General features: G+C 43.9%; 1 protein-coding gene across 1 annotated transcript in view; it reads right to left on the reverse strand.

Annotated features, from left to right (window-relative positions):
• The window catches only part of ANO2 (anoctamin 2), a 277,547-nt gene that overhangs the window by 121,470 nt on the left and 132,721 nt on the right, over nucleotides 1-23,356 (reverse strand). The window contains exon 12 of the mRNA XM_053256041.1: nucleotides 12,180-12,260. Coding sequence (XP_053112016.1) covers nucleotides 12,180-12,260 — 81 coding nt within the window. The remainder of the gene's footprint in view (nucleotides 1-12,179; nucleotides 12,261-23,356) is intronic.

Consider the following 23,356-nt stretch of genomic DNA (forward strand, 5'->3'; position numbering starts at 1 on the left):
ACATGCTCAAATGGTCCCTGTGAGGCCTTAGAGGCCAGCAGGGGAAGGGGGAACCTTTGCAGACCCCCCACGGCCTTTAGGAAGCCCCCCAAAAGGACTACAGGTTAAAAAATTATTTTTATATATATATATATATATATATATATATATATATATATATATATATATATATATGTCACTGTACACATATTCAGTTTGGCACTATGTACAGAGAATCAGGGCTTGTGAATACTGAGCTGAAGCTTATGAGCTAGGATTGTATTCATTTGCTCTTACTTTGCTTCTTGTGATAAGTGAGTTAAATGTGATGTCTTAATAATATGGCTATTAATGGTGAGTTTGTCTTTGAATCAGTGTGAAATCCTTAGTAATAAGGCCCACTGGGAGTTTCTTGCTCTCTTTCCCTCATGTTAACTGTCATTCTGAAAGACTAGAATATATTCCAAGCAGTGACACAGTTTACTCTGCATAGCCTTTAATTATTTTCAGAGTATCTTGGAAAAGTCAAATTCTCCATTTATTTTTAAAACTTATGTAATAGTGATGCTACAATGCATATTAGAGAATTAGACAGGCACTTCTGTTTAGTTTTCCAAGCACACCTCCACATAGTATTTGGGTATTTCATGAGCCCCAGTGTACTGAAATTTGTAGTTTTCCAGCATTTTCTTGGTCTGGCTAAGTCCACTGCTAAATAGTTTTTGAAATATTAAAAGATTAACGAGCTTGACTTGTATTTTTGAGCTGATATTATGGTAAAGTTATCTGAAAGGTGGGTGTCAGATGTTTGGACAGGGGGCGCAATTTCAGTGTTTAGCCTAGGCACTATTTTCCTTAGATACACCTCTGGGTGCCACCTCTGAAAGGCCTTCTCCCAGGTTACTCCCCAAAAGCAGAGGAACTTAGAAGAGAGCCTCCAATGCAGATTTTAGATTACAGGTAGGCTCATATGGGAAAAGAAAGTCCTTTGAATAATTTTTTCTCAAGGCTTTTAGGGAAAAGTCACTTCACATATTTTAGGACAGCTGTTATATGCACATAACACTGGACTTTAGTGAACACCCTGGCTTCCATATTCTGAACTAACTGGAATTTCTGAACCATCTTCAAGGGCAATCTTTTGTATAAATGCATTACAGTTACTGCACTAGGTGAAAATCTCTGGCAATCCTAGCTCACCCACAATAATTAAAGTTGACTCTGGGTGCTCAATGGCTGTTGGACATTGTCTGTTGGTGCTCAGATACAAAACCTTGCTATTAACCAGTCTGAACAGGGATCCACTCTGTGTAGTGATGAATCTGAATTATGGACTGGGGGCTATAACAGTATGCTCAAGGTTCCTCCTGAATCTATGTTCCTAAGCCTCAAGCATGATCAGGAGCATCAGTTGCCACAAGGATGAAAGGCATATGTAATTGTTTGGACAAGATGGCCATCCTTATGTCCAAGGACAGGGCAGCACCGTGTTCCAAATAGGCAGAGATGGATGACTGGCAGCAATAGAAGGAGGATGGAACACTGACAGGCGGGAGCACAGCCCCAACAGCCCTCTGTGACAAGTGGACGGCCGAAGGTATGGTCCAAGAACTGGGACAAAGCAGGAGGAGGACTGAGGAGGCCAAGGGGGAGGCATGTGGAGACAACATCATCAGCGCACCTTCCGCAGGGAGGGTGCCCAGCTGGGAAGAGGGAGGAGAGGGAGAGGTAGGGATGACAGCTGCAGGGGATTAAGGGATAATAAAGAGGGGTGTTGGCCCTGTAATTGGGAAAGGGCGCCTGCAAGGAGACATATAAGAGGCCAGACAATGATAAGAGGCTGGTTGTTAGTAGGGATGGGCACGAATCATTTTTTTAAATTCGATTTGTGCCCAAATCAAATCACCCATGATTTGATTTGTGTCTGAATCTGTCCCCCCAAATCACCCCAGATTCTATTTGGATTTGATTTGATTCAATTTGAATTCAGATTGATTCAGACCAGTTTCAAAGGTCCTAGGGGCACCAAATTTGAGCAGTGTGTAGCACCCCATGCGTGCCATCTACCATCCGAATTTCAAGGAAGTAGTGCACTTGGTTCATTTTTAATGGGTTTTTAGTTTTAGTTTTTAATGATTCTGTATATTTACACCACAGGAAATAATGGAGATTTGAAGTTGCCCTATCCTAACCCTAACATAGGTCTCCAGCTTTTTTTTTTTTTTAAGGCTAAGCTCTAGCCCTTGAAGAAGTGGAGTTATGGAGCAAAATGTGTAGTCACTATTTTTTCAAGTGTTTAGATTCTTTGGTGTATAATAACTTTTCCTCATAATGAATCCCTATGAGGAGTACATCTTCATTTCTTCATACATCTTCATTTCTTCATACATCATTTCTTCATACATCTTCATACATCTTCATACATCTTCATTTCTTCTGTTTGTTTTGACTGACATTGGACACTGTCAATGGCCATGTGGCAACTATAGCCCCCCACCTGCAAGGCAGTCGGGTACTCAGTTTATTTTTTAGTAATTTTTGAAGCGTTTAGACTATTTGGTGTCTTCATTAAACACTTTCATTTCTTCTCTTCATTTTGACCCCACTGCTTTGCAGGTGAGGGCGGGGAATTAGTGGCATCCCATATGCCAACTACCCCCCCCAACCCAAAAGCCATTGGGTACTCAGTTTATATTTTAGGAATTTTTGAGGTGTTTGGACTCTGGTGTGTAAACAATCCTCTTAGGGATTCATTATGAGGAAAGGTTATTAGACACCAAAGAGTCTAAACACTTGAAAAAATTCTTAGAACATAAACTAAGTAGTACCCTACTGCCTTGTGGGTAGGAGGGGGATGTAGTTGGCATGTTGTGGGTAGGAGGGGGATGTAGTTGGAGGGGGATGTAGCTGGCACTGTCCAAAGACAGTCCAAATTGGCATATGGCAGTTGACAGCTGGCACTGTCCAAAGACAGTCCAAATGAATAGAATAAATGAAGGTATGTAATGAATCCTCATAGGGATTCATTGAGGGAAATTATTATACACCAGGCCTACTCAACTTAGGCCCCCCCAGCTGTTTTTGAACTATAACTCCCATAATCCCCAGCCACAGTGATCAATAGCCAGGGATTATGGGAGTTGTAGGCCAACATCTGCAGGAGGGCCGAAGTTCAGCAACCCTGTTATACACCAAAGAATCCAAACACTTGAAAAATAGTGACCATACATTTTACTCCATAACTCCACTTCTACAAGGGCTAGAGCTTAGCTTTAAAATAAAAATAAAAGCAGGGAATCGGGGGAAATTAATAGAAGAAATCCAAATCTCGAATTGATTTGAATCAAATCTGGCACGATTCGATTTGGACCCAAATCTAGACAATGGACCACAGGGGTGATTTGTTCTGTTTCCAAATTGCCCAAATCAATGGTACAAATCAATTTGTACCCAAATCGATTTGCACATCCCTAGTGGATAGTGAGTGTTGGGAGCCTCCGTAGGGAGGACAGCATGGAGAGTAAGCAGCTTGGGACGGAGAGAAACTGGGCAATGCTCAAACCACTCCCTGTGCTAAAGCTGGACATGGTTAACCTACCCAGGTAGGAAGAAAAAAAGAGGCAGGAGGGCAAGTAGCCAGACAGTAATTTCCAGTACAAATTAAAGAAAATATTATTTCCTAATTTTTCTAGTCTGATGAAATGGGCTAGGACCACTGGGAACTACAATTTCCATGCATGCTAGTAATAATAGATGTTATCTGAAAAACGAATGCAATCTTAAATCTTAAATTGCATTAATGGAAGTACAGTGTTCAGATCATAAGAAGCAATAGTTGGACTCTATTCTGTGCTGGTCAGACCTCATTTGTAATAATGTGTCCAGTTCTTGGCCCCACAATTTAAAAAGAATATTGATTAACTGGAACAGGTTCAGAGGAAAGCAACAAAGATGGTGAGGAGTCTGGAAAACCTTTCCTATCAGGAACAGTTGAAGGAGCAGGATGTGTAAGTTAGACATTATTTAATAATAGTATGTAAGTTAGACATCTCTCTGTATAAAAGGCTTAGGTGGTATGTGGCACATCTCGCAAGAGTTTGAAGTCCCCTCTTGCGAGAATTCAGTGGGAACTGGAAGGAGGTGGTGGTGGAACAGCCGGGGTGGGGTTTAATGTCAAGGGAGGTGGTTCTGGCTTGCCTGAGCAGGGGACCGGATCAGCTGGTGGGGGTAAAATGTTGGGGGAGGTGGTCCTGTGCTTGGTGGGACAGGCCAACAAGGAGCCAGTAAGGGGCCGGTCAACCGCCGCTGCTTCTACAAGGAGGAGGAGGAGGAGGAGCAGGAGTGAGGTTCGGGTGAGGAGGTCTCTGGGTGAGCGAATAGGGAATGGTGGGGTGACAATTGGCAGGAGCGGGGGGAGCCCCGAACATGTGAGGAGCACTGAGCACAGGGAAAGAGGCAGGGAAAACTAGCGCACAGATGCTCTGCCCTGGGCCAGCTAGTTAAGAATAAATTCCTAACTGTAAGAGCTGTTTGACAGCAGAACAATCCGCTTCATGCAGTGGTGGGCTCTCCTACTCTAGAGGTCTTCAGACAGAGGCTGGGTGGCCATCTTTCAGGGATGCTGTAGCAGTTTTTTTGCACTGAGCAGGAGGCTGGACTAAAAGACCTCCAAGGTCCCTTCCAACTCTAAAATTCTGTGACTCTGGAGTGTCCAGGCCTAGAATGATACTGACAGTCAGCTCTTTTCACCACCAGTCCTCCCACTTCACAAGGGAACATTTGTATATGAAAGACGGCAAGAGGAAAGGTTAGCAGGAAACAACCCCAGGTGCCCTGTCATTCTAACTTTTCGCAGAGAACTCTTGGTAAGAAATCCTGAATATTTCTAAGATTTCTTCAAGAAAACCAGAAATAGCTGAGGCTGAGCTAATTACAGGGTAGAAACTGGGGGATGCTCATCCATTAAAGTCATTCATATTAGTTCTCCTTTGAGAACTACACCACTGAACAAGCTCAAACACATTTTTGACCTAAACCAGGTCCACTCAGAAGGTTAACAGGATGCATAAACCTGTCCTACAACCCTCCTATAAATTCCTTCATAATAAGGGGGAACTAGTATTGTGCAAACTGAATCTCTGATGAATATGGACATTGTTAAATAGGCTTTCCTGACTTGGCAGCTTTATCAAAAGGACAAAACATCCGCTTTGCAGAAGAAAGTAAGCTTATCCATATTCTCATCATAACTCCTGCCAGGGTTTATGCATGCATGACAACCATGGATATTAATGGAGACCATTATCCCAATGAGTACATTTTAATGCACCATGACAGTCTGGGCAATAGAAAAGCAAATATTATGGTCTACAACCTTTGCTCAGTGGCAGCTTCCTTGCCTTTTATGGGGAAACCTCAAACTGGTGAGATAGCAATATTAATCCTGGATGAAAGCTGCATGGCTGCATTTGGAAGCTCCATAGCACTTGTTAAACACAGCACTGAGACATAAATTTGCTACACAATAAGCTGCATTATGGCACATGCAGCAGTGTACAAATCGGTCTGTGAGAAATGTCATTAGTATTATTTAAATTATTTCCGTGTTCTTCCAAATTCTCAAATTTTTCCACATAACACTTGGCCCTAGGGATGTGCAGAAATCCTCATCTTATAGAAACTCATTTGTCTTCCCTTGAAAATTCTCCAGTGTTTTTTCCTTGGAAGGAAACCTGATGTTTACATCACATTTCACTTTTTCAAAATTTTGGTAACTCTGCCCCCTCCCCTCGCCTCATGCACAGGGGAGGGCGATTTGTCCCAGACCCCTGCACGAGGCTCCAAGAAGAAGCCTACTGGGGCTTGGAGACAGGGGCGGGGCTTAAATGGCCACCTCAGCATCTCCCCGCCCCAAACTTCTCAGTTTGGAGCAGGATTCCCCCACCCTCCCAACCTGGTGGTAGAGTGGGCCTAGTGGCTGCTCGTCCTTTTGGGGACCAAGTAGGAATTTTTGGCTTCCAACGATTAGGAATTTTTGGCTTTGTTGGGGTTTTTTGGCTTTGTTGGGTTCCCCCCCCCCACCTACTTTGTTCTGCTTCAGGGTGGTTTCCTTAGATAGTTAGGTCACGGCTGGGCATGGACAGTGTTGGTTTTGGGGATAAATTAGTTGGGTTGGAACACCAGTGAGCACCTTTGGATAGTTAAACGGGTGATTGGTCAATTGCTCCCTTGTGGTTTGTGTGGCCCAGGGAGGACAATTCGCCATGAACCTGCTTCAGGACTTCACAGGCCCTTGGGCTGCACGGTCTGGGGCTTGCGAAGACCTAGAAGCATCCACGCCCCACACTTTGGGGTCAGGTATGAAAGGGAGGTAGCAGGCTCGCACATGCTGCCTTCCTGAGCCAGGGTGTGTCGCCCAAGCAAGGCACGGGGGAGGACGTGAAGTCTGAACCCAGTCATTGCTAGGCCTCGCACTGTCTAAGGGAGTGGGGCTTACCCCTATCCAGTCCACTTATAGTTATCATTTTATATTCAATAAAGCTTTGGCCTTTTACCCACCATCCATTGTCTGTGTCTTCTTGCGGCCGGGGTCTGGGGACAATAATGCCATTCTGGAGGTGTGGGGAGAAAGGCCTGAGAACTTCATTGACCGCTCCCTTGAAACTCCTGAGATGCTTTGCTCAAGCAGAAAGTTCGAGATTCACCTGACATATTGCTTAAGATGGAATTTGTTGGTAACTTTCTTTGTTGGCAACTATTACAGCAGTGGTTAAGAAACATCTATACCTTCAGGGAATCTTTTCCACAACTGGTCTGCTGAGGAACTCCAGCACATCTGCCATGGAGGCCCTGCCTGTGACATATTCTAGGACACACACTTATGTCATGCAGGGTATTAACCAGGCTTGTTGGACTTCATCCGCCAAGGAAAACCGAGACTACCTCCTAGAACACATCCATCAGCCCCTGTGACAGCATATGGAAGGGTAAGATCGGTGATGGTGGGCAAACTCTCCTCGAAGAAATAATTCTGCCATTATATATTTTCCCATTGAAGAGTACAGTACTGATCTTCTGATAAGCCACCAAATAACTCCAGGCTTCCTAGGAGCACACTATGAAGTATTACTGCATCATTGTTGCTTTTCCTACATTGACATTTCAGGGGAAATCCAGTCATAGCTCAACTTTACATTAGTATCTCAAAGCTGTAGTTACAATGTTTCTAAAACCTGAAAATATTTGCAAAAATGCCAGGCAACAGAGATCTCAAACCGGAAGCCCTACAGGTTTCTATACATCACTAGTGCTACTCTTCCTACAAGAGAACAACAAGTATTCATGCCATAATCCAGGCTACACAACTCTGGCCCTCCAGCTGTTTATGGACCATCATCCCCACCACAGTGGCCAATATGGGAGTTGTAGTCCAACACCTGCAGCAGGGCCAAAATTGTGCAGCCCTACCATAATCCTTCAGCCCTGAGAAGTCCATGAAAGGCAAAAGCCCAGGTGGGGAGGGAGGAGAGAGGGCAAATTCAGGCGGGGGTAGGTGGGAACAGGCTTCCCTTCCCACCCCTTCCCTAGACCAAAATCTCTTCTAGCTGTGAATAATGTTGAGGCTTGAATAAGCACCAAGACAGACATGCATTCATGTTCCTACAATTTCAAGAGAATAAAAGACAAATCGAGAGACTTTATGGTAAAATCAGTCCCAAGCTTCAGTGCAGCAAAGAACAGGATGCTTTACTGACCACTGCAAATATATGCAACCTACCCAGAATGTGGAGTAAGCCACTAGGGAACAATATACAACCATAAAATAAAGAAACAAAAGAATAAGAAAGGCCTGCAGCACCATCTATGGGTGGAGGTGCTGGTCATTAAGGTATACATTACTATTGTGCATTCCTCTACGCAAGAGCTATAGAGATAACTGCCTCAGGTCAATATCCCTGTCAACATATACATATTCTTCTTCTTACAAGGTAGACATACAGGAAGTCCTCAAGTTACAAACAGGTTGTGGTCCAAAAGCTCATTTGGAAGTTGGATTTTCATAACTCAGAATGCATATAGTACCCAGGAGTGATGACCTGTTTGTATGTGCAGGTTGGCTTTTGTAGGCTGGAGACTTCCTTAATGTAGTATGTTTTGGAGCTTGCTTTGTAAGTATAGATGTTTGTAACTCAGGGAGTGCCTGCATATAATCAGGCAGGGATAGTGTAGGGGCCAGGAGCACGAGTCGAGAAGTGCCCGATTCAAAAACATCTCACACAAGCCATGAGCACCACGAGGGGACCTTAGTCAAGCCACTATTCTCACAGGCTCAGCTCAGTTTGCACTATTTATTTTATTTTATTTATTTAACATATTTCTATATGAATCTCTGGGCAAGTTTTTGTTTCTCTGGACAAGTTTCTCTATACCACCCAAAACTTGCGTCTCTGGGTTATATGGAAATAATTCTACTGGCTGACCTTACAGGGCTGTTGTAATAATTATTGAAGTAATATACATGAAGCACTTCGAACATCTGAAAAATGTTCTTTAATAACTTTTATTAAATTGTCAGTAGAAGTAGCAGCAGCAGCAAGAATTATCTGACACAACTCCCTGTGTTTTGATATAAAGGAAGTAATGTTAAGAACGCAATTGAGAACATATTTCAAAAGCTATTTGAACTGGCTTCTTGAGATAATTTAATTATAATATGGACTGGCTGTTCCTTGTGTTTTGGTTGTTCATGTCCTGAATTATTTGAATTTGTTTTAATTTTTATTTGAGATTTTTAGACTGTATTATAATAAAAAAATCTTTAAGCTGTCCTGGAGTTCGGTTTTGGGATGAAATGGCAGGTTAACTGTGCATGCGCGCACACACACACACACACACACACACACAAACACACTTATGCATATAATTTTAGAATTTTATTCTGTAAAGAGAGACTAAAGGCAATTGATCTTGATTCTAGTTTTAATGCTTATTGCTTTCCCTTTCATTCCTTCATGGCTGGTCCATTGTTAGGCAACTGCAGTCAGAGGGGCACAGCACTTACTAACCCCCCCCCCCCCGAAATTGTCATTGTGTGGTGGTAGTGGCACAAGATACTGCTGCTGTTCGCTCATGAACTCCCTCCACTTCTAGACACAATCAAACTGTGGAAATTGGTGCTCCTCCTCACCCCACCCCCCAGTTTTCCTTCAAAGATGGCACATACCACACGCTCCTCTTCTTCCCATATCAGTTATGGGAGTGTTTCTTCATTGCTCTGGTAATGTGGCCCTTTTCTCCTCACTTTCATTCTCAGTCCTAGATCAAGCTCTCATTTCCATTGCCAAGGCAACATTCCCATCAGACTATATCATCATCATCATCATCATCTCTTTCCAACCACTGGCTCAGGTGGTTCCACTCTTCTCCCTACATCAGTTCCCCCCCCCCACCGCCACAACAGACAAGAGAGTGAGCAAGAGTGATAAGAAGGGAGAGCCACATCTATCTATCTATCTATCTATCTATCTATCTATCTATCTATCTATCTATCATTTTCTATGGCATACCCGTGGCTAATCCTGTGTGTGGCAGATCTCGCGCGAGTTCGCGAGCAGAAGCACCATGGTGATTGGGCAGTGGAGATTTCATATGCAGATAGGGAGGAGAAGCCTATGATGGTTAAGGTCAATTGAAATGCAATTGTTACTGGTTGGAAGATGTTCTTAACAAGATCTGTTAACACAGGATGGAAGGGAGGGAGGGAGGAGGGGAAGAACGTCAGAGGGGAAGAGTGAGTGGAGGAGAGAGAAGTAAGAAAAAGTAGGGAGGGGGAGAGAGAAAGAAGGAAGGGCAAAGGATGGGCCCAAGCCTGTCAGTGGCCTAAGGGGAACAAGCAACCATGGCAGTGCCTATTGGCAGCAAGGAGGGCCCAGTCAACCACTGCTGTTGTTTGGGGCTACTGAGGTATTTGGAGGAGGGAGGCAGGCAGGCAAGGGATGGGTCTGTCAGTGACCTGAGGGGAATGAGCGGCCATGGAGGTGGCAGCAGCAAGGAAGGGCCCGGTCAACTGCTGCTCTGCTGCTCCTGTGGGGAGAAGCAGGAGTGGGGCTCGGGTGAGTGTGGGGAGGATAGGGGTCTGTAGCTTGGCCAACAGGCACCAGCAACACTGCCGTGGCCAAGAGCGATGATGATAGTGGAGTAAAGAGATGGAGGAGTGACCAAAAGGGGTGAGGGGGATGGAAGCAACCAGATGGAGGAGGAAGAGCAGGAGTGAAGCTCAGGTGAGGGTGGAGAGATCTCTGAGGTGAGGGGGGCTGTGGCAGGGGGTGAGGGGAGCAATCAAGTACTAGCGTGCAGATACCCTGCGCAGGTTAAGCTAGTTCTCTATATTTGTCCTGAAAATTGTGAATGTGTATGAATGAGAAAGATGCCTGAAGGCAGGCAGGGGGCTGTGGTTGTGGTGGTGAGGGCTCCATGCATCTTGCCTCAGGTTCACAAAAACTTGGAGCCAATCCTGCTTCATATTACTACTGACATGCTGCTGGGGCTGCATTTGCCAACTTCTAACATCTTTGCAATTTCCATCCTTAAAAATATAGACAACCTCTCTTATTAAACAATTGTTGGTTTCTTTTTCTTCTTAGGAGGCGCAAGACCCTTGCTCTCTGTGTAATGGAACAGCTCCCCATATAACGACATCTAAGCTCATATTGGGCAACACTCACCTCATCAGACTGAGGCCAAATAAAAACGATCAATATTTATATACTATCCAAGTATAAAGGGAGAATGTTCTCTTCAGTGGGCATTAGATCAGACCTATTAGGTAATTTTATTGAGCATGTTGGACCTACTTCAGTGATCTAAATAATGATATATAAGACGAAAGAGAGTACTTAAGTTCTTTCATGTATTGCAGATCAAACTGATTTGGCAAGGCCTAAGACACTATTCCTTTTCAAGCATGTGGGAGCAAAAGATTCCTTCAAGCTTGAAACTGGATGAATTTCTGAATACTTTGGCTTGGTTGACACATGTGGCATACAGAGTATAGTGTACATGTTGCCAACATTAATGCTAGAAAGATTAAGGGACTATGAATGCCTGAGAATTAGTCATCAAACATAGGTCCATACAGGGGTGTAGCTATAATTGAGCTGATGGGTTCAAAGAACCTGAGCCCCCCAGCTACTGGGGGGGGGGCAGCTCCACCCCTCCCTATTTTTTTCATTATCTCCCTCACTCACTAGGGACCTCTCATTTTCTGAGGGGCTGACAGAGGTGAACATGGGCCTGCAATTTGTCCTCTTGAAGTTATGGGAGGAGCTCAGTAGAAGCACAAATTAGGACTCCCAAATGTAGCAGATTACCCAGTTTCTATGTTCCTATGATTAAATCAACCAGTTAAGTTCAAATAAATTAAAATAACTATGTCTATTATGAAAAACCTTGCTTTTTGAGTCATTTTCAGATTACAAAGGGTCAAATGAAGTTATAATACCATATGTAAAAGGTAATACTCATTGTCAGAAGTGATTTGTTTCATTTTCTACTGCAGCAACACATGAGAATCAAAATAGCCTCAAAGAATAGTAAGCCTGTTCATATGGACAGCGCTACCTGGCTAGGGCCGCTCATATGAAGCGCCGGGATCAAGGCCAATCCCATCTCGGCACTTCCTCCCCGGGTAACCCAGGAATTTAACCTGGCCTTTTATGTGGGTAAAAGGGCACGACACTCCCTTTTACCCAGGGATGTGGTTGTGTGTATGTGGTGTGTACCCAGCCTGAGCAGACACAGAGCTGGGCACCTAGAGTGTCCAACTCACAGGAGAATCCCTCAGTGCACCACCCATGTCACGTGGTGCATTGTGAGATATCTGGAGGCCAGGGTGCATTTGCCCAGCCTCCAGAATACTTCACAGCTCATGCGTTGTGTGGGTGCGTGAGCCACGCAGCTGAGAACAGTGCTGGATTGTCTGGATATCACCACCCACCGCCCTCCCCAGCTCAGCAAAACTTAGTGTGAATGACCTTAGTATGTCTCTAATTCTTAGCCCAGCCATATAAAATCTTTTTCACTGATTAAATATTTTAATCAATTTAAACTTTGATTCAATAATCTGCAATTAAATGTGCAAACACAAAATGTACATTGGAAATAGAGGGATACTAAATAGACAGTAAACTCAGGAGTCCTACCTCATCTTGATTCATTATTTTGCTTTTTTCAGTTTTTCTCTTCTGTAGTAGTTTGGTTTCATATTCTGGTCTGGGATGTTCCTGAATCAAATAAAAGATGTGAGGAAAACTTAATCCCAGAGAATTTGTAGATAATCAGAACACACACATACATCAAGATACAACACATTTGGTGTTCACAGTTCTTACACACACAGATCTGACAGGAAATACTTGTAGAACACTGATATGGTTATCTAATGGAAAAGAAATCCAACCTTCATAAGAACATAAGAACAGCCCTGCTGGATCAGGCCCATGGTCCATCTAGTCCAGCATCCTGTTTCACACAGTGGGCCACCAGATGCTGCTGGAAGCCCACAGGCAGGAGCTGATGACATGCCCCCTCTCCTGCTGTTAGTCCCCTGCAACTAGAACTCAGAGGCATCCTGCCTTTGAGGCTGGAGGTGGCCTATAGCCCTTCAACTAGTAGCCATTGATAGACCTCTCCTCTCTGGTTATCCAAACCCCTCTTAGAGCCATCCAGATTGTTGGCTGTCACCACATCTTGTGGCAGAGAATTCCACAAGTTCATTATGTGTTGTGGGGGAAAGTACTTATGTGTGTTGGTCCTAAATTTCCTGGCAATCAATTTTGGGGATGACCCCTGGTTCTAGTATTATGCGAGAGGGAGAAGAATTTCTCTCTATCCACTTTCTCCCCACCATGCATGATTTTATAGGCCTCTATCATGTATCCCCGTAGTCATCTTTTTTCTAAACTAGAAAGCTCCAGGTGTTGTAGCCTTGCCTCATAAAGAAGGTGCTCTAGGTCCATGATCTTCACATGCTCCTTGGTGTGTTTTTGCAATGGAATGGGAAGCATTTAAGGCAAACATCTCAGAATACATACTAAACAAACAGACATAGACTTATAACAGACTATGAGATAGATATACAGCCAATACCAAGCTACATGAAGTAATACTTTAATTGCACTGAGAACAATGACAATGCAAGAAGTCACATGTGGGCAAAAGGGCACAGGCAAATTGCTTGTTCAAACTTTATTTAAAACTCACTTTAACAACAATAACAATAACATCATGGGCGCCAGAGAAAGAAATGGGCAGCTGTCTAAATACCCAACCCCGCTTTTAACAAACCACACATTCTAATTATTCTGCCAGTGTGTTCAAAGGCACTGCTGAGGAAGGAAGTATCATCAGCTTGAGCTAGGGCCAGGGCGAAGGCACCACGCCGCATGCTGTTTGCCCCAGTCCCAGGCCCCACTTGATGAATGTGGGGCGAAAAATATTTTGTCATATTCAGCTCATTCTGATAGCACGCCCCCCCCCCGTAGGGACATAACTATACAACATAAAACTCCCTATAAATAGGCAGGTTTCAGTGAACCTAAAACAACTTAAATGATCTGCTTTCCAGCTCCCAACGCCACAGGCAGATGCGCTTCATGGATGCACACCTGTCCTGACACAAAGACGCTCAGCACAAAGAATGGAGAGGCAAGCCCACAAGCCAGTCACACATGCCTCCCTGCTAGTCTGACAGAGGTGAACGTCATCCTTGGAAAAGAATTCCTGGAGAATGATGTGAAACCCTGGCTGCTGGATAAACACCCCACACTTCCTGGACATGATTATGGCTAGTTTACCATTCACCTTCTTTCTAACTCTGTTTACAAATCCAATGTCTCTAGCCCTCAGTCCATGGATTCGAGGCAAAATCTCAGTGAAACAGAGCACAGCCTTAGGCAGATGGTCCATCAGCCCTTTAAAATCACCCATCACTATTGAGATCAGTTCCAAACTTGAAATGTTCACCAGGTCATTCTTCCCCCAAGTGGAGGACCAAACCACCGAGCAAAGATTGTGTCAGTTTTAATCCACCAATGAGCAGGAGCATGTCTCGCTAGAGCATCCCTTGCCTGCACTCCCAGTGGAGGGTTGCAGTGCGGTGGAATTCATGGTGGGGGGCTTTGCAGTGCTGAGGAGCCCAATAAGGATGCTGTGGCCTACAACCCACACCAAGTGGGTGTTCAGACCACCAGAAAAAGCTGTGAGAAATATACACAGCGAAACATGAGTGCCTAACAAGTGATGCCCACCTACCCATTCCCTGGCCCCATCAGGCCCTGCCAAATGTAAAGCTTGTATGCCCTGGATGACCAGCACCCGATCCACCCAAGAACAACCTCATCAGCCTTTTCTGCAGTCATGACTGGTGGCCCTGATCCTGAACAAATAAGCAGCAAAATGTTCTGAGGGCAGGCCTGCCATGCATAACGTTTGGGGAAAGACCTACACAAATTAAAACTGTGTAAGGCCCCCCTGTGCTCATGAACACATAACATGCTGCCTGCAGTGGATTGGGCCATCAGGTGGTTGCCCACGGCTGTAATGAGACAGAACAGGGATGCAGCAATGCTCCTCAAAATGACTGTTGTCCCTTTTCTCAATTGATAAGTTTTGGAGAACTGCAGCCTTATTGAGAAGTGCTTGCTAGATAGGGTCACATCATCACAGCAGAGTGGCCAATCAGAGAAACCAAAGCTGGATTTGGGGAACAGCTTGCTCAACCTGAAAAGTCCAAAGAACAAAGTCAAAAGGTTGTCTGGGAAAGGGAAACCTCAAAACTGCTAATACAGACCAATGGTAAGAGCAGCTAAAACTCTAGCCATTGAAGGCAATTCTAGTGGCAGCCTTTTGTCAAGATGACAGTCTTTTAGTTTAGTCCAGCCTGCAATTGCTCTCCTTACATTAAAGTCATCACAAGTAAAGTCAGTTGAACCAGCCGCATCTGACTGGACTTGGAAGCCTTCCTCCCAGCATCTGGAATCCCTCCAAAGAAATATCCCATTAAAGTCCTCCATCCTGAAAGCTCTTCCACATGATCAGATCTTCCTAAAAACCATGTGACACGCATATACGATGGCGAGGAAGCTTATCCTGGGGTGCCACTGTGTAAATGCAGTGGCAGACAGCTCTACTGGGCATCAGCATCTGGCAAGCAAAACTGAGTTGGCCAGCTAGCACCTGAACCTCTTTCAAGGTAGCTTTGTGCCTTCTCCACACAGAGTACACTAGTACCTGCAAAACTTGCAGCTTCTCCCTTGGCAGGTGAGACACTACCTTCTGGGAGTCAAACTCAATGCCCTCAAACTGCAAAACTGGTAAAGGGCCCTTTGTCTTTTCAAGGGCAAGTGGGACCCGCAGTTCCACCATGAGTACAGCAAAATTATGGAGGGCCCTGTCACAAGTGTTCAACTCAGCTGGCCCCACAAAGAAAAAAAATCATCCAAAGAATGAATCACCACTTCAAAACCTAAGGTGATCATGAAGCACCTTTGCAAAAAATGTGCTAGACAGCTCAAATGCTGAACAAGATATGGAACAGCCCATGGGAAGGATTTCAAAATAATAATGCCTACCAAAATACAAATCCAACAAATCAGAATTGTCAGAGTGCACCGGCAACTAGCAAAAGGCTGACTTAATATCACATTTGGACATAAAGGCATGAGGCCCACTTTGGTGCACCAAAGCTACAGCCAAATCAAAGGACAGGTACCACATGGAACACAGTTCAGGGTCAACAAAGTGATTTATCCCCCTTAGGGTGGGATAAATGAATTAATTGAAATTCCCTGGGGATCTTTTAAGGAACCACCCTCAAAGGTGAAATTCTAAGGTTGTGCAGAGGAGGGTTCTCATGCAGCCCAGTCACTCTACCAGCTTTAATCTCTTTAAGAAACCTGACCTGAGCCACATCTTCCTCCAAAGACACCAATTTTAAGTTCTGAGAGAGAGGAAAAACCCATAGGCCAAAATATAGATTTTGAAAATCATCTCAAAAACCTTCCAACAAATATTGTGCACTGGCCCGGTTGGGGTAGAAGGCCAGGTAATTACTTAGGGGTCCCAGACCTTGCTGCCCTATGCCAAAGCCCGCCTTCCACTGCTAACCACGGGCTTATCCCCTTGCAATTGCCTGCCCCCTGATTTTCATGCCACTCTGACTCTCAAGTAGTTCTTTCTTTGTTTAGCACATTTGTATATTACTTGTGTCTCTGGGTGGCTTACAACAAAAATTAAAACAAGAATTAAAACATTAAAATATTAGAACAATTTAAAACAATAACAGATTCTATAAATCTAATTAAAAGCTTTAGCGAATAGATGTCTTCACAGCCCTTTTGAAAGCTGACAGAGATGGGGAGGCTCCTATTTCTTCCGGGAGTGCATGCCAAAGCCTCAGGGCAGCAATGAGGAAGGTTTGTTCCTGAGTAGCCACCAGCATATGCATTACATCTCTGAAGTCATTTATCTCAAGAAATTGATATAGCTGGTGTTATCAGCTGAAGCAGATAGAAAACACTAACTGGCCACTGACTCAACCTGAGACACCCGAGAGAGGTTTGGATCCAGAAGCACTCCCAGACTGTGTACCTGTTCCTTCCAAAGGAGTGTAATCCTGTCCAGGACAAGCAAATCAAAGTTGTCTTCTGACACCACACAATAAGTACCTCCATATTATTTTGATTCAGTCTCAGTCTGTTATCCCTCATCCAACCCATTACCACCTTGACACCACTGGCTGTTGTGGTGTGGCTTCTTGGTTGCCTGTTCCAGTTGCACCTGCCTTCTGGGATGCCTCTCCAGCTGCACCCACAGAGGTCAAAGATTACCCTCTGCCCCCACCCCCACAATCCTTGCAGCTATGCTGCTGTCCTGTCCTGCTCCCCAAAAGCATGAGAATTAGAGCTGCTGCCACCAGCTTCTGCACTTCTGCTCGCTGGGTTGTTTGGCAGTCCTACCTGTCCCGCTGGGACAAATTGCATCCAGTATCTGGGCTGAATTCCAGATGGAGTCAATTTCCCCAGTGTTCCAATGGGCAATGAGGGAGACTGAAAAGAAAAGCTAGGCAGAAAGGCCTAGGGCGATGCCCATCCAATCCCAAGTATGTAAGTGGGAGCCCTTGGAAGCCTAAACTTGCTGGAGTAGAAATTCTGGTGTTGTGCTTCCTGACCACTTGTTCCATCCACTGGACCTCTTGTGGTGGAGCCCATGGGCTTTCAGCCTGCCCTGGGCCGACCTGTGCCAAAGGGGAAGCACAAGTGTGAGGAGCAGGCTTACCAGTCAAGCTCCCTTCAAGTGTACCCAGCTGAGTACTATTTCCCCCCGATAAATCCAAAATTGCCCTTCCTCCAAGATCCACAGAGCCAACATCTGGAGATGGGGCTGCACCATCTTGATTGAATCTGAGTGTGTGGGAGATTCCCCAAGGCTTCATTGCTTAACCTGGACTAGTCTATGCTAGCTTGCTGCTCCAGTCGCTCCAGCCGGGTGCAGACCTCGGCAAGCAAGGCTCACAGTTGAGGATCTGAAGATGGGCTCTCCAGAGGTGTAGAAATGTGGATACCTACTTCCATTTCTTTGGAGCTATCCTGAAAGAGAAAACACACAGGCCTAACCACTCCTAACTAGCATTGAGGATACAAGACCATGTGATGCTCAACACAGGCTCCAAAATGGAATGACAAGCATGCAAGCAACCATTATTTATACCCCGCCCAATTTTCTGCTTCCCGCAAGCTACCATGATGAAACTCAAACAACACCTTAAACAGTAACTGGCATGCCAATGACTCAGTGCAAATTACCCCCACTGCATTCACAATGAGAGGGTCCAATTTTTGCTCAATTTCTTATTTTTAATAGAATATACCATTAAAAAATAACCAGAGCCCCCAAACACAAAACATCCAAAGATTCATATATCGTAATTATATGTTTTAATTCTGTACACCGCCTAGAGATTTTTATACTAGTTGGTATATAAATTCAATTAATATAATAATAATAAATAAATAAATAAATAAATAAATAAATAAATAAATAAATAAATAAAAGATCTACAAATCGAAATTGAAAGGCTGTGGCAGAAGAAGACCAAAATAATCCCAGTAGTAATTGACACCCTAGGTGCAATTCCAAAATATCTTGAAGAGCACCTAAACACCATAGAGGCCACAGAAATCACCATCAGCCAACTACAAAAAACAACTTTACTGGGAACAGGCTATATTTTGCAGCAATACCTATAACAACAACAATATTGATAACAAAATTCTGGCATCCCAGGTCCTTGGGAAGGACTCAGTGTCTGGATGAAACAAACCAGTCAATAACACCTGTTTGACTGTGCAAACAAGAAATAATAAATATCAGATTTATGCAATTTAAAAAACACACCATAAGAACATCTCAATTAAACACAATACCTTGATCTTCTACACTTGGTCAGAAAACAGGTATTTTCCAATCAATACATTCAGAAATGAAAATAGCATACTGGACTGTTTAAAATTAGTTTTGACATGAGACATGGTAGTGTTTAAATATTTGTTGGATTTGTTTCAAAACATTTACATTAATTAGTTCTACACATCTTCTGCCCATCAAATCAAATACTATCCATCAATTCTGCATTTGCGCTGCTTTTCAAACAAAATTGACTCTCAAAACAACTTATGTGAATCAAAGATTCAGTACAATGTTGTTAGCTGGCATTGTACATAGGCGGGCTCTGCCTTTTTGCTTCCAACTAAAAACACACAAGGAATGGAGGAGAGTGGAAAGGAAAGGCAGAAGCAGAGGAAGAGGCATTTATATCTTTTTGGGACCAGGTTGATCTTCTCTTGTTTATCCTCTCAATGGCCTTTGTTCCTCTAGTTAGTGGAAGATGCCAAAGTGTCCTCCCTCTTGCTTCTGTAGGGCAACAGGCAGTAGGAAAAGAGTGTTTTCTGGCAGGGAACAGGAAGTAAATTTCCTGCAGTTCATTTTCTCACCAATGGGAAGGGCCATTGGCATGGATTTCTTCTTGGGAGGGAAAAGGTGCAATCTTCTTCCCCTTGCTGCCTGCAGAAGTAAAAGTATCCTTCCCTGACTTCTGGAATCACAGGACAACTGGTGATTGAATCAAATTGCAGTACCACGAAGGTAGCAGAAACCAGAAGTTTACTGAGCACCAAGCAGACCATATCATTTATTTTCTGTGTTTGATGGCTCAGCTCATTCATTCCATAACAAATAAAAAATCAAAATAAAAAGGGCCCATTTATTTCATTTGTTACTATTAAAGAACTAATGCCAGAGTTCTGAAATAGTTCTGAATGCCATATATTAATTTGCAGCTCATATGAAACTTTCTCAGAGGTAATTTGGAGACATTTTAGCAAAAATAACAGATTGGATGGAGGTTACAGGAGTAGGGGGACATTGTAAATGATCCAATATTCAACTCAAACACATTTTAGCAGTGGAAAAGCAACTGGGTCTAAGGACTGGGCGAGAATTCAAAGCAGGCATACTTGACTGTGCAAGCATCCCTGCTTAAAGTGTCACAAGAGGAATCAAGATGTGCACAGCCCACATCAAGCAAGCCCCTGCCTCAATTTTGCTTATACCCTTAGGGACTTCCTTAGGCTAAGCAATAGTTCTCTGGGTTGGTAAATGCTCAAAGTACTCACCACTCCTGGCTGCAAATAGCCAGAACAATACAGGCTGGGAAAGTCTCTGTGGAACTTCCCAGGTTGCATGGTTCTTATTTGAAGGGCTGCATCCAGTAAAACTGCTCCTAGGGTGCAAAAGCCATCCCTCTAGGGGGCCTTTAGAACAGAAGGTCACCTTTGAGGCTGGGCCTTTACTACCCAGGAAGTTTTCTATCTGCCAGCATGTTGCAAAAAGGAAGCAATTGTTCAAAGCTAAAGAAGGTTTTATTTCCTGATGTGAGTGATAGGCACTCCCCTTTGTCCCCACTCCGACATTTAAAAAGACCCTATATATCTTCATCCAACATGCTTCAACTGTTTTGAGACATATACCTGTGGTGTTTTTGGTTAACTCACTCCTTGATCCAGGCCAGCATTTGAATGGGGCTTTAGTTAGCTTGTATATTCCAGTCCTGGAGTAGAGGCGGGGCTAACAAACAGGCAGGGCCAAGAGCACTGAACAGCCGTTTGCAATTGCCTCTCTGTACATCATATCTGTTTCATTAAAATATTAACATTCCTGATTCCACTCCACTGCCTTGTCCTTGCGTACCACAACTCTTTCCCTTGGGTTCTACAATACCCAGGGCCAGATTAAGGGCAACTGATGCCCTAAGCACAGCCCAACGATGGTGCCCCCCTCAGCCCCCTCCATTGCTTAACTGACAAGAAATTAAGACTCAAGCAAATTATTTACTTATACTTTAATATTTATTTAAATTTAAAAAAAGTTTTCTTCTAGATTTTTTAATGTAAAACAAAATAGTTCCACTGCCTATAATTTCTTATAAATAGCCGCAACAGAAGGAATGATTGAGAAAAATATTTCATCTTCAAGGTCAGACATCATAACATATGACCATCTTTTACGTGAAGTTTTATCAATATTTTGTACCGCTCTTTACAGTAATCTATTGCAAATCAATTACTTTTTACTTCAAATACATAGTTTAGTAGTTTCTCGAAACTTTAGTTGCTCACCGAGCCAAAGAAAATGTTATTTAAACAACGCAGAGTAAAGTCGAACATGGCAGATAAAAATTATGAAAATTCGACTAAGGTTGAGTGTGGCAGTGAAATGCAAGGTGACAATACGGGAGACGAAAAGAAGGTTTGAGGAACATTCAGCTAAAAATATCAAGGGGAATAATAAAAACTTATTTAAATACATCAGAAGCAGGAAACCTGCCAGGGAGGCTGTTGGACCATTAGATAATGAGGGAGTGAAAGGGATTATTAAGGAGGATATGTAGGTTGCAGAGAAGCTCAATGAGTTCTTTGTGTCCATCTTCACGGCAGAGGATACAGAGCATATACCTGTTCCTGAACCAGACATTTCAGGGATGGAGGCTAAAGAACTGAAATAGAATAGAAGTAACAAAAGATGATGTTCTAAACTGTCTGGAAAAACTGAAAATTAGCAAATCACCAGGGCCAGATGGCATCCATCCAAGAGTCCTCAAAGAACTCAAATGTTAAATTGCTGACTTCCTTGCTAAAATATATAACATCCCTGCAATCAGGCTCTGTACTGGAGGACTGGAAAGTAGCAAATTTAACACCAATTTTCAAAAAGGGATCCAGGGGCGATCTGGTAAATTACAGGCCGGTTAGATTAACATCAGTTCCAGGCAAACTGATGGAAAGCATCCTCAAGGATAAAATTATAAAGCACATAGAACAGGCCCAGCTGGGAGAGAAGCAGCATAGCTTCTGCAAAGATAAATCTTGCCTCACCAACCTTTTGGAGTTCTTTAAGAGTGTCAGCAAGTGTGTGGATCAAGGTGATCTAGTTGACATAGTATACCTGGACTTCCAAAAAGCTCAATTTCATGCTAGGGATCATTAGGAAGGGGATTGAAAATAAAACGGCTAACATTATTATGCCTTTATACAAAACTATGATGCAGCCATACCAGGAGTATTATGTACAATTCTGGTCACCACATCTAAAAAAGGACATTGTAGAACTGGAAAAGGTGCAGAAGAGGGCAACCAAGATGATCAGGGGCCTAGAGCTTTCTTATGAGGCAAGGCTATAACACCTTTTCTTAGTTTAGAAAAAAGACGACTGCAGGGAGACATGATAGAGGTCTATAAAATCATGCATGGTGTGGAGAAAGTGGATAGAGAGAAATTCTTCTCCCTCTCACATAACACTAGAACCAGGGGTCATCCCATGAAATTGATTGCTGGGAAATTTAGGACCAACAAACGGAAGTACTTTTTCACACAATGCATAATCAACTTTTGGAATTATCTGCCATGAGATGTGGTGACAGCCAACAACCTGGATGGCTTTAAGTGGGGTTTGGATAACTTCATGGAGGAGAGGTCTATCATCAGCTACTAGTTGAAGGGCTATAGGCCACCTCCAGCCTCAAAGGCAGGATGCTTCTGAGTTCCAGTTGCAGGGGAGTAACAGCAGGAGAGAGAGCATGCCCTCAACTCCTGCCTCTGGCTCCCAGCGGCATCTGGTGGGCCACTGTGTGTAACAGGATGCTGGACTAGATGGGCCTTGGGCCTGATCCAGCAGGGCTGTTCTTATGTTCAGTGAAAGAGTTAAGGGCATGATAGTTAGGGGGGAACTCTGTGGTGTCCCCCCTTCGCTTGATGCCCTAAACATGTGCTTGTTTTGCCTTATGGTTAATCCAGGGCTTACAATACCCCATGAGGCTGCTTCATGGGTTTTTACTGGAGCCTCTCAGTTCATCTTAGAGGCAGAATGTGCTGACTGAAGATGCATTTCAAAAGCTAGTTGAATTCCACTGTGAAGGTGTTAATGAAAAGAGTGGTTAATATTAGCGATGATAACTGAGCATTCAAAAGTGGGAACTTGTAAAGCAAACTCCTCCAGCTCAAAAGAGGCTGGCCTCATTTTGAGTTAAGTTAAACCCTCTTTGACTTGAAAAGAGGTTTGTACCTTGTACCTGGCAGAGGAAGGAGCTGACCTCGCCACTACCTGCACAGCAACGGGCCTTGAGAGGTTAAAAAGGGGGGCACACTTCCAGTGTTCCCTCTAATGCGGATTCCCAGATGTTGTTGACTACAATCACCAGCTGCAATGACTTTTGCTTGGGGATTCTGGGAGTTGTAGTCAACAGCATCTGGGAATTCCTGTTAGAGGGAATACTGCACATTCCCTCCTTGCACTCCCCCCACCCTGCCTGCAGCCAGCCGCTGCAGCCACCGCAGCAATTTTTTAGGGGGCAAAAAGGGAGACTTTCTCCTTGCCTGTTTGCCCCCCTCCCCACAGCTACTGCTGCCGCCATGGCTTTTATGTTAATTAAAGTAAAATGGGGGGGGCTTTCCTCCTCCCTTTCCTGCAGCTACTGCCACCACGGCAGTTTTTTTAAAAATTAAAAAGGGAGAACTTTTCTCCCCCCCCCCCGCTGCAGCTACTTTTAAAAAAAAAGTATTTTTGCCTATGGGTGGCAAAATGGTAAATCTGCCCTGTGAGGAAGTGGGGGACTGACTAGGGATGTGCAAATTGATTCAGGTACAAATGATTTGTACTCGGGCCTAGCTGATCTGGGTGATTTGGAGACAGAAGAAATCACCCCTGTGGTCCATTGACTAGATTCAGGTCCAAATCGAATTGCACCAGATTCAAATTGATTTGAGAT

The sequence above is a fragment of the Hemicordylus capensis genome, chromosome 5 (genome assembly GCF_027244095.1).
Source record: "Hemicordylus capensis ecotype Gifberg chromosome 5, rHemCap1.1.pri, whole genome shotgun sequence".
Lineage (NCBI taxonomy): Eukaryota > Metazoa > Chordata > Lepidosauria > Squamata > Cordylidae > Hemicordylus > Hemicordylus capensis.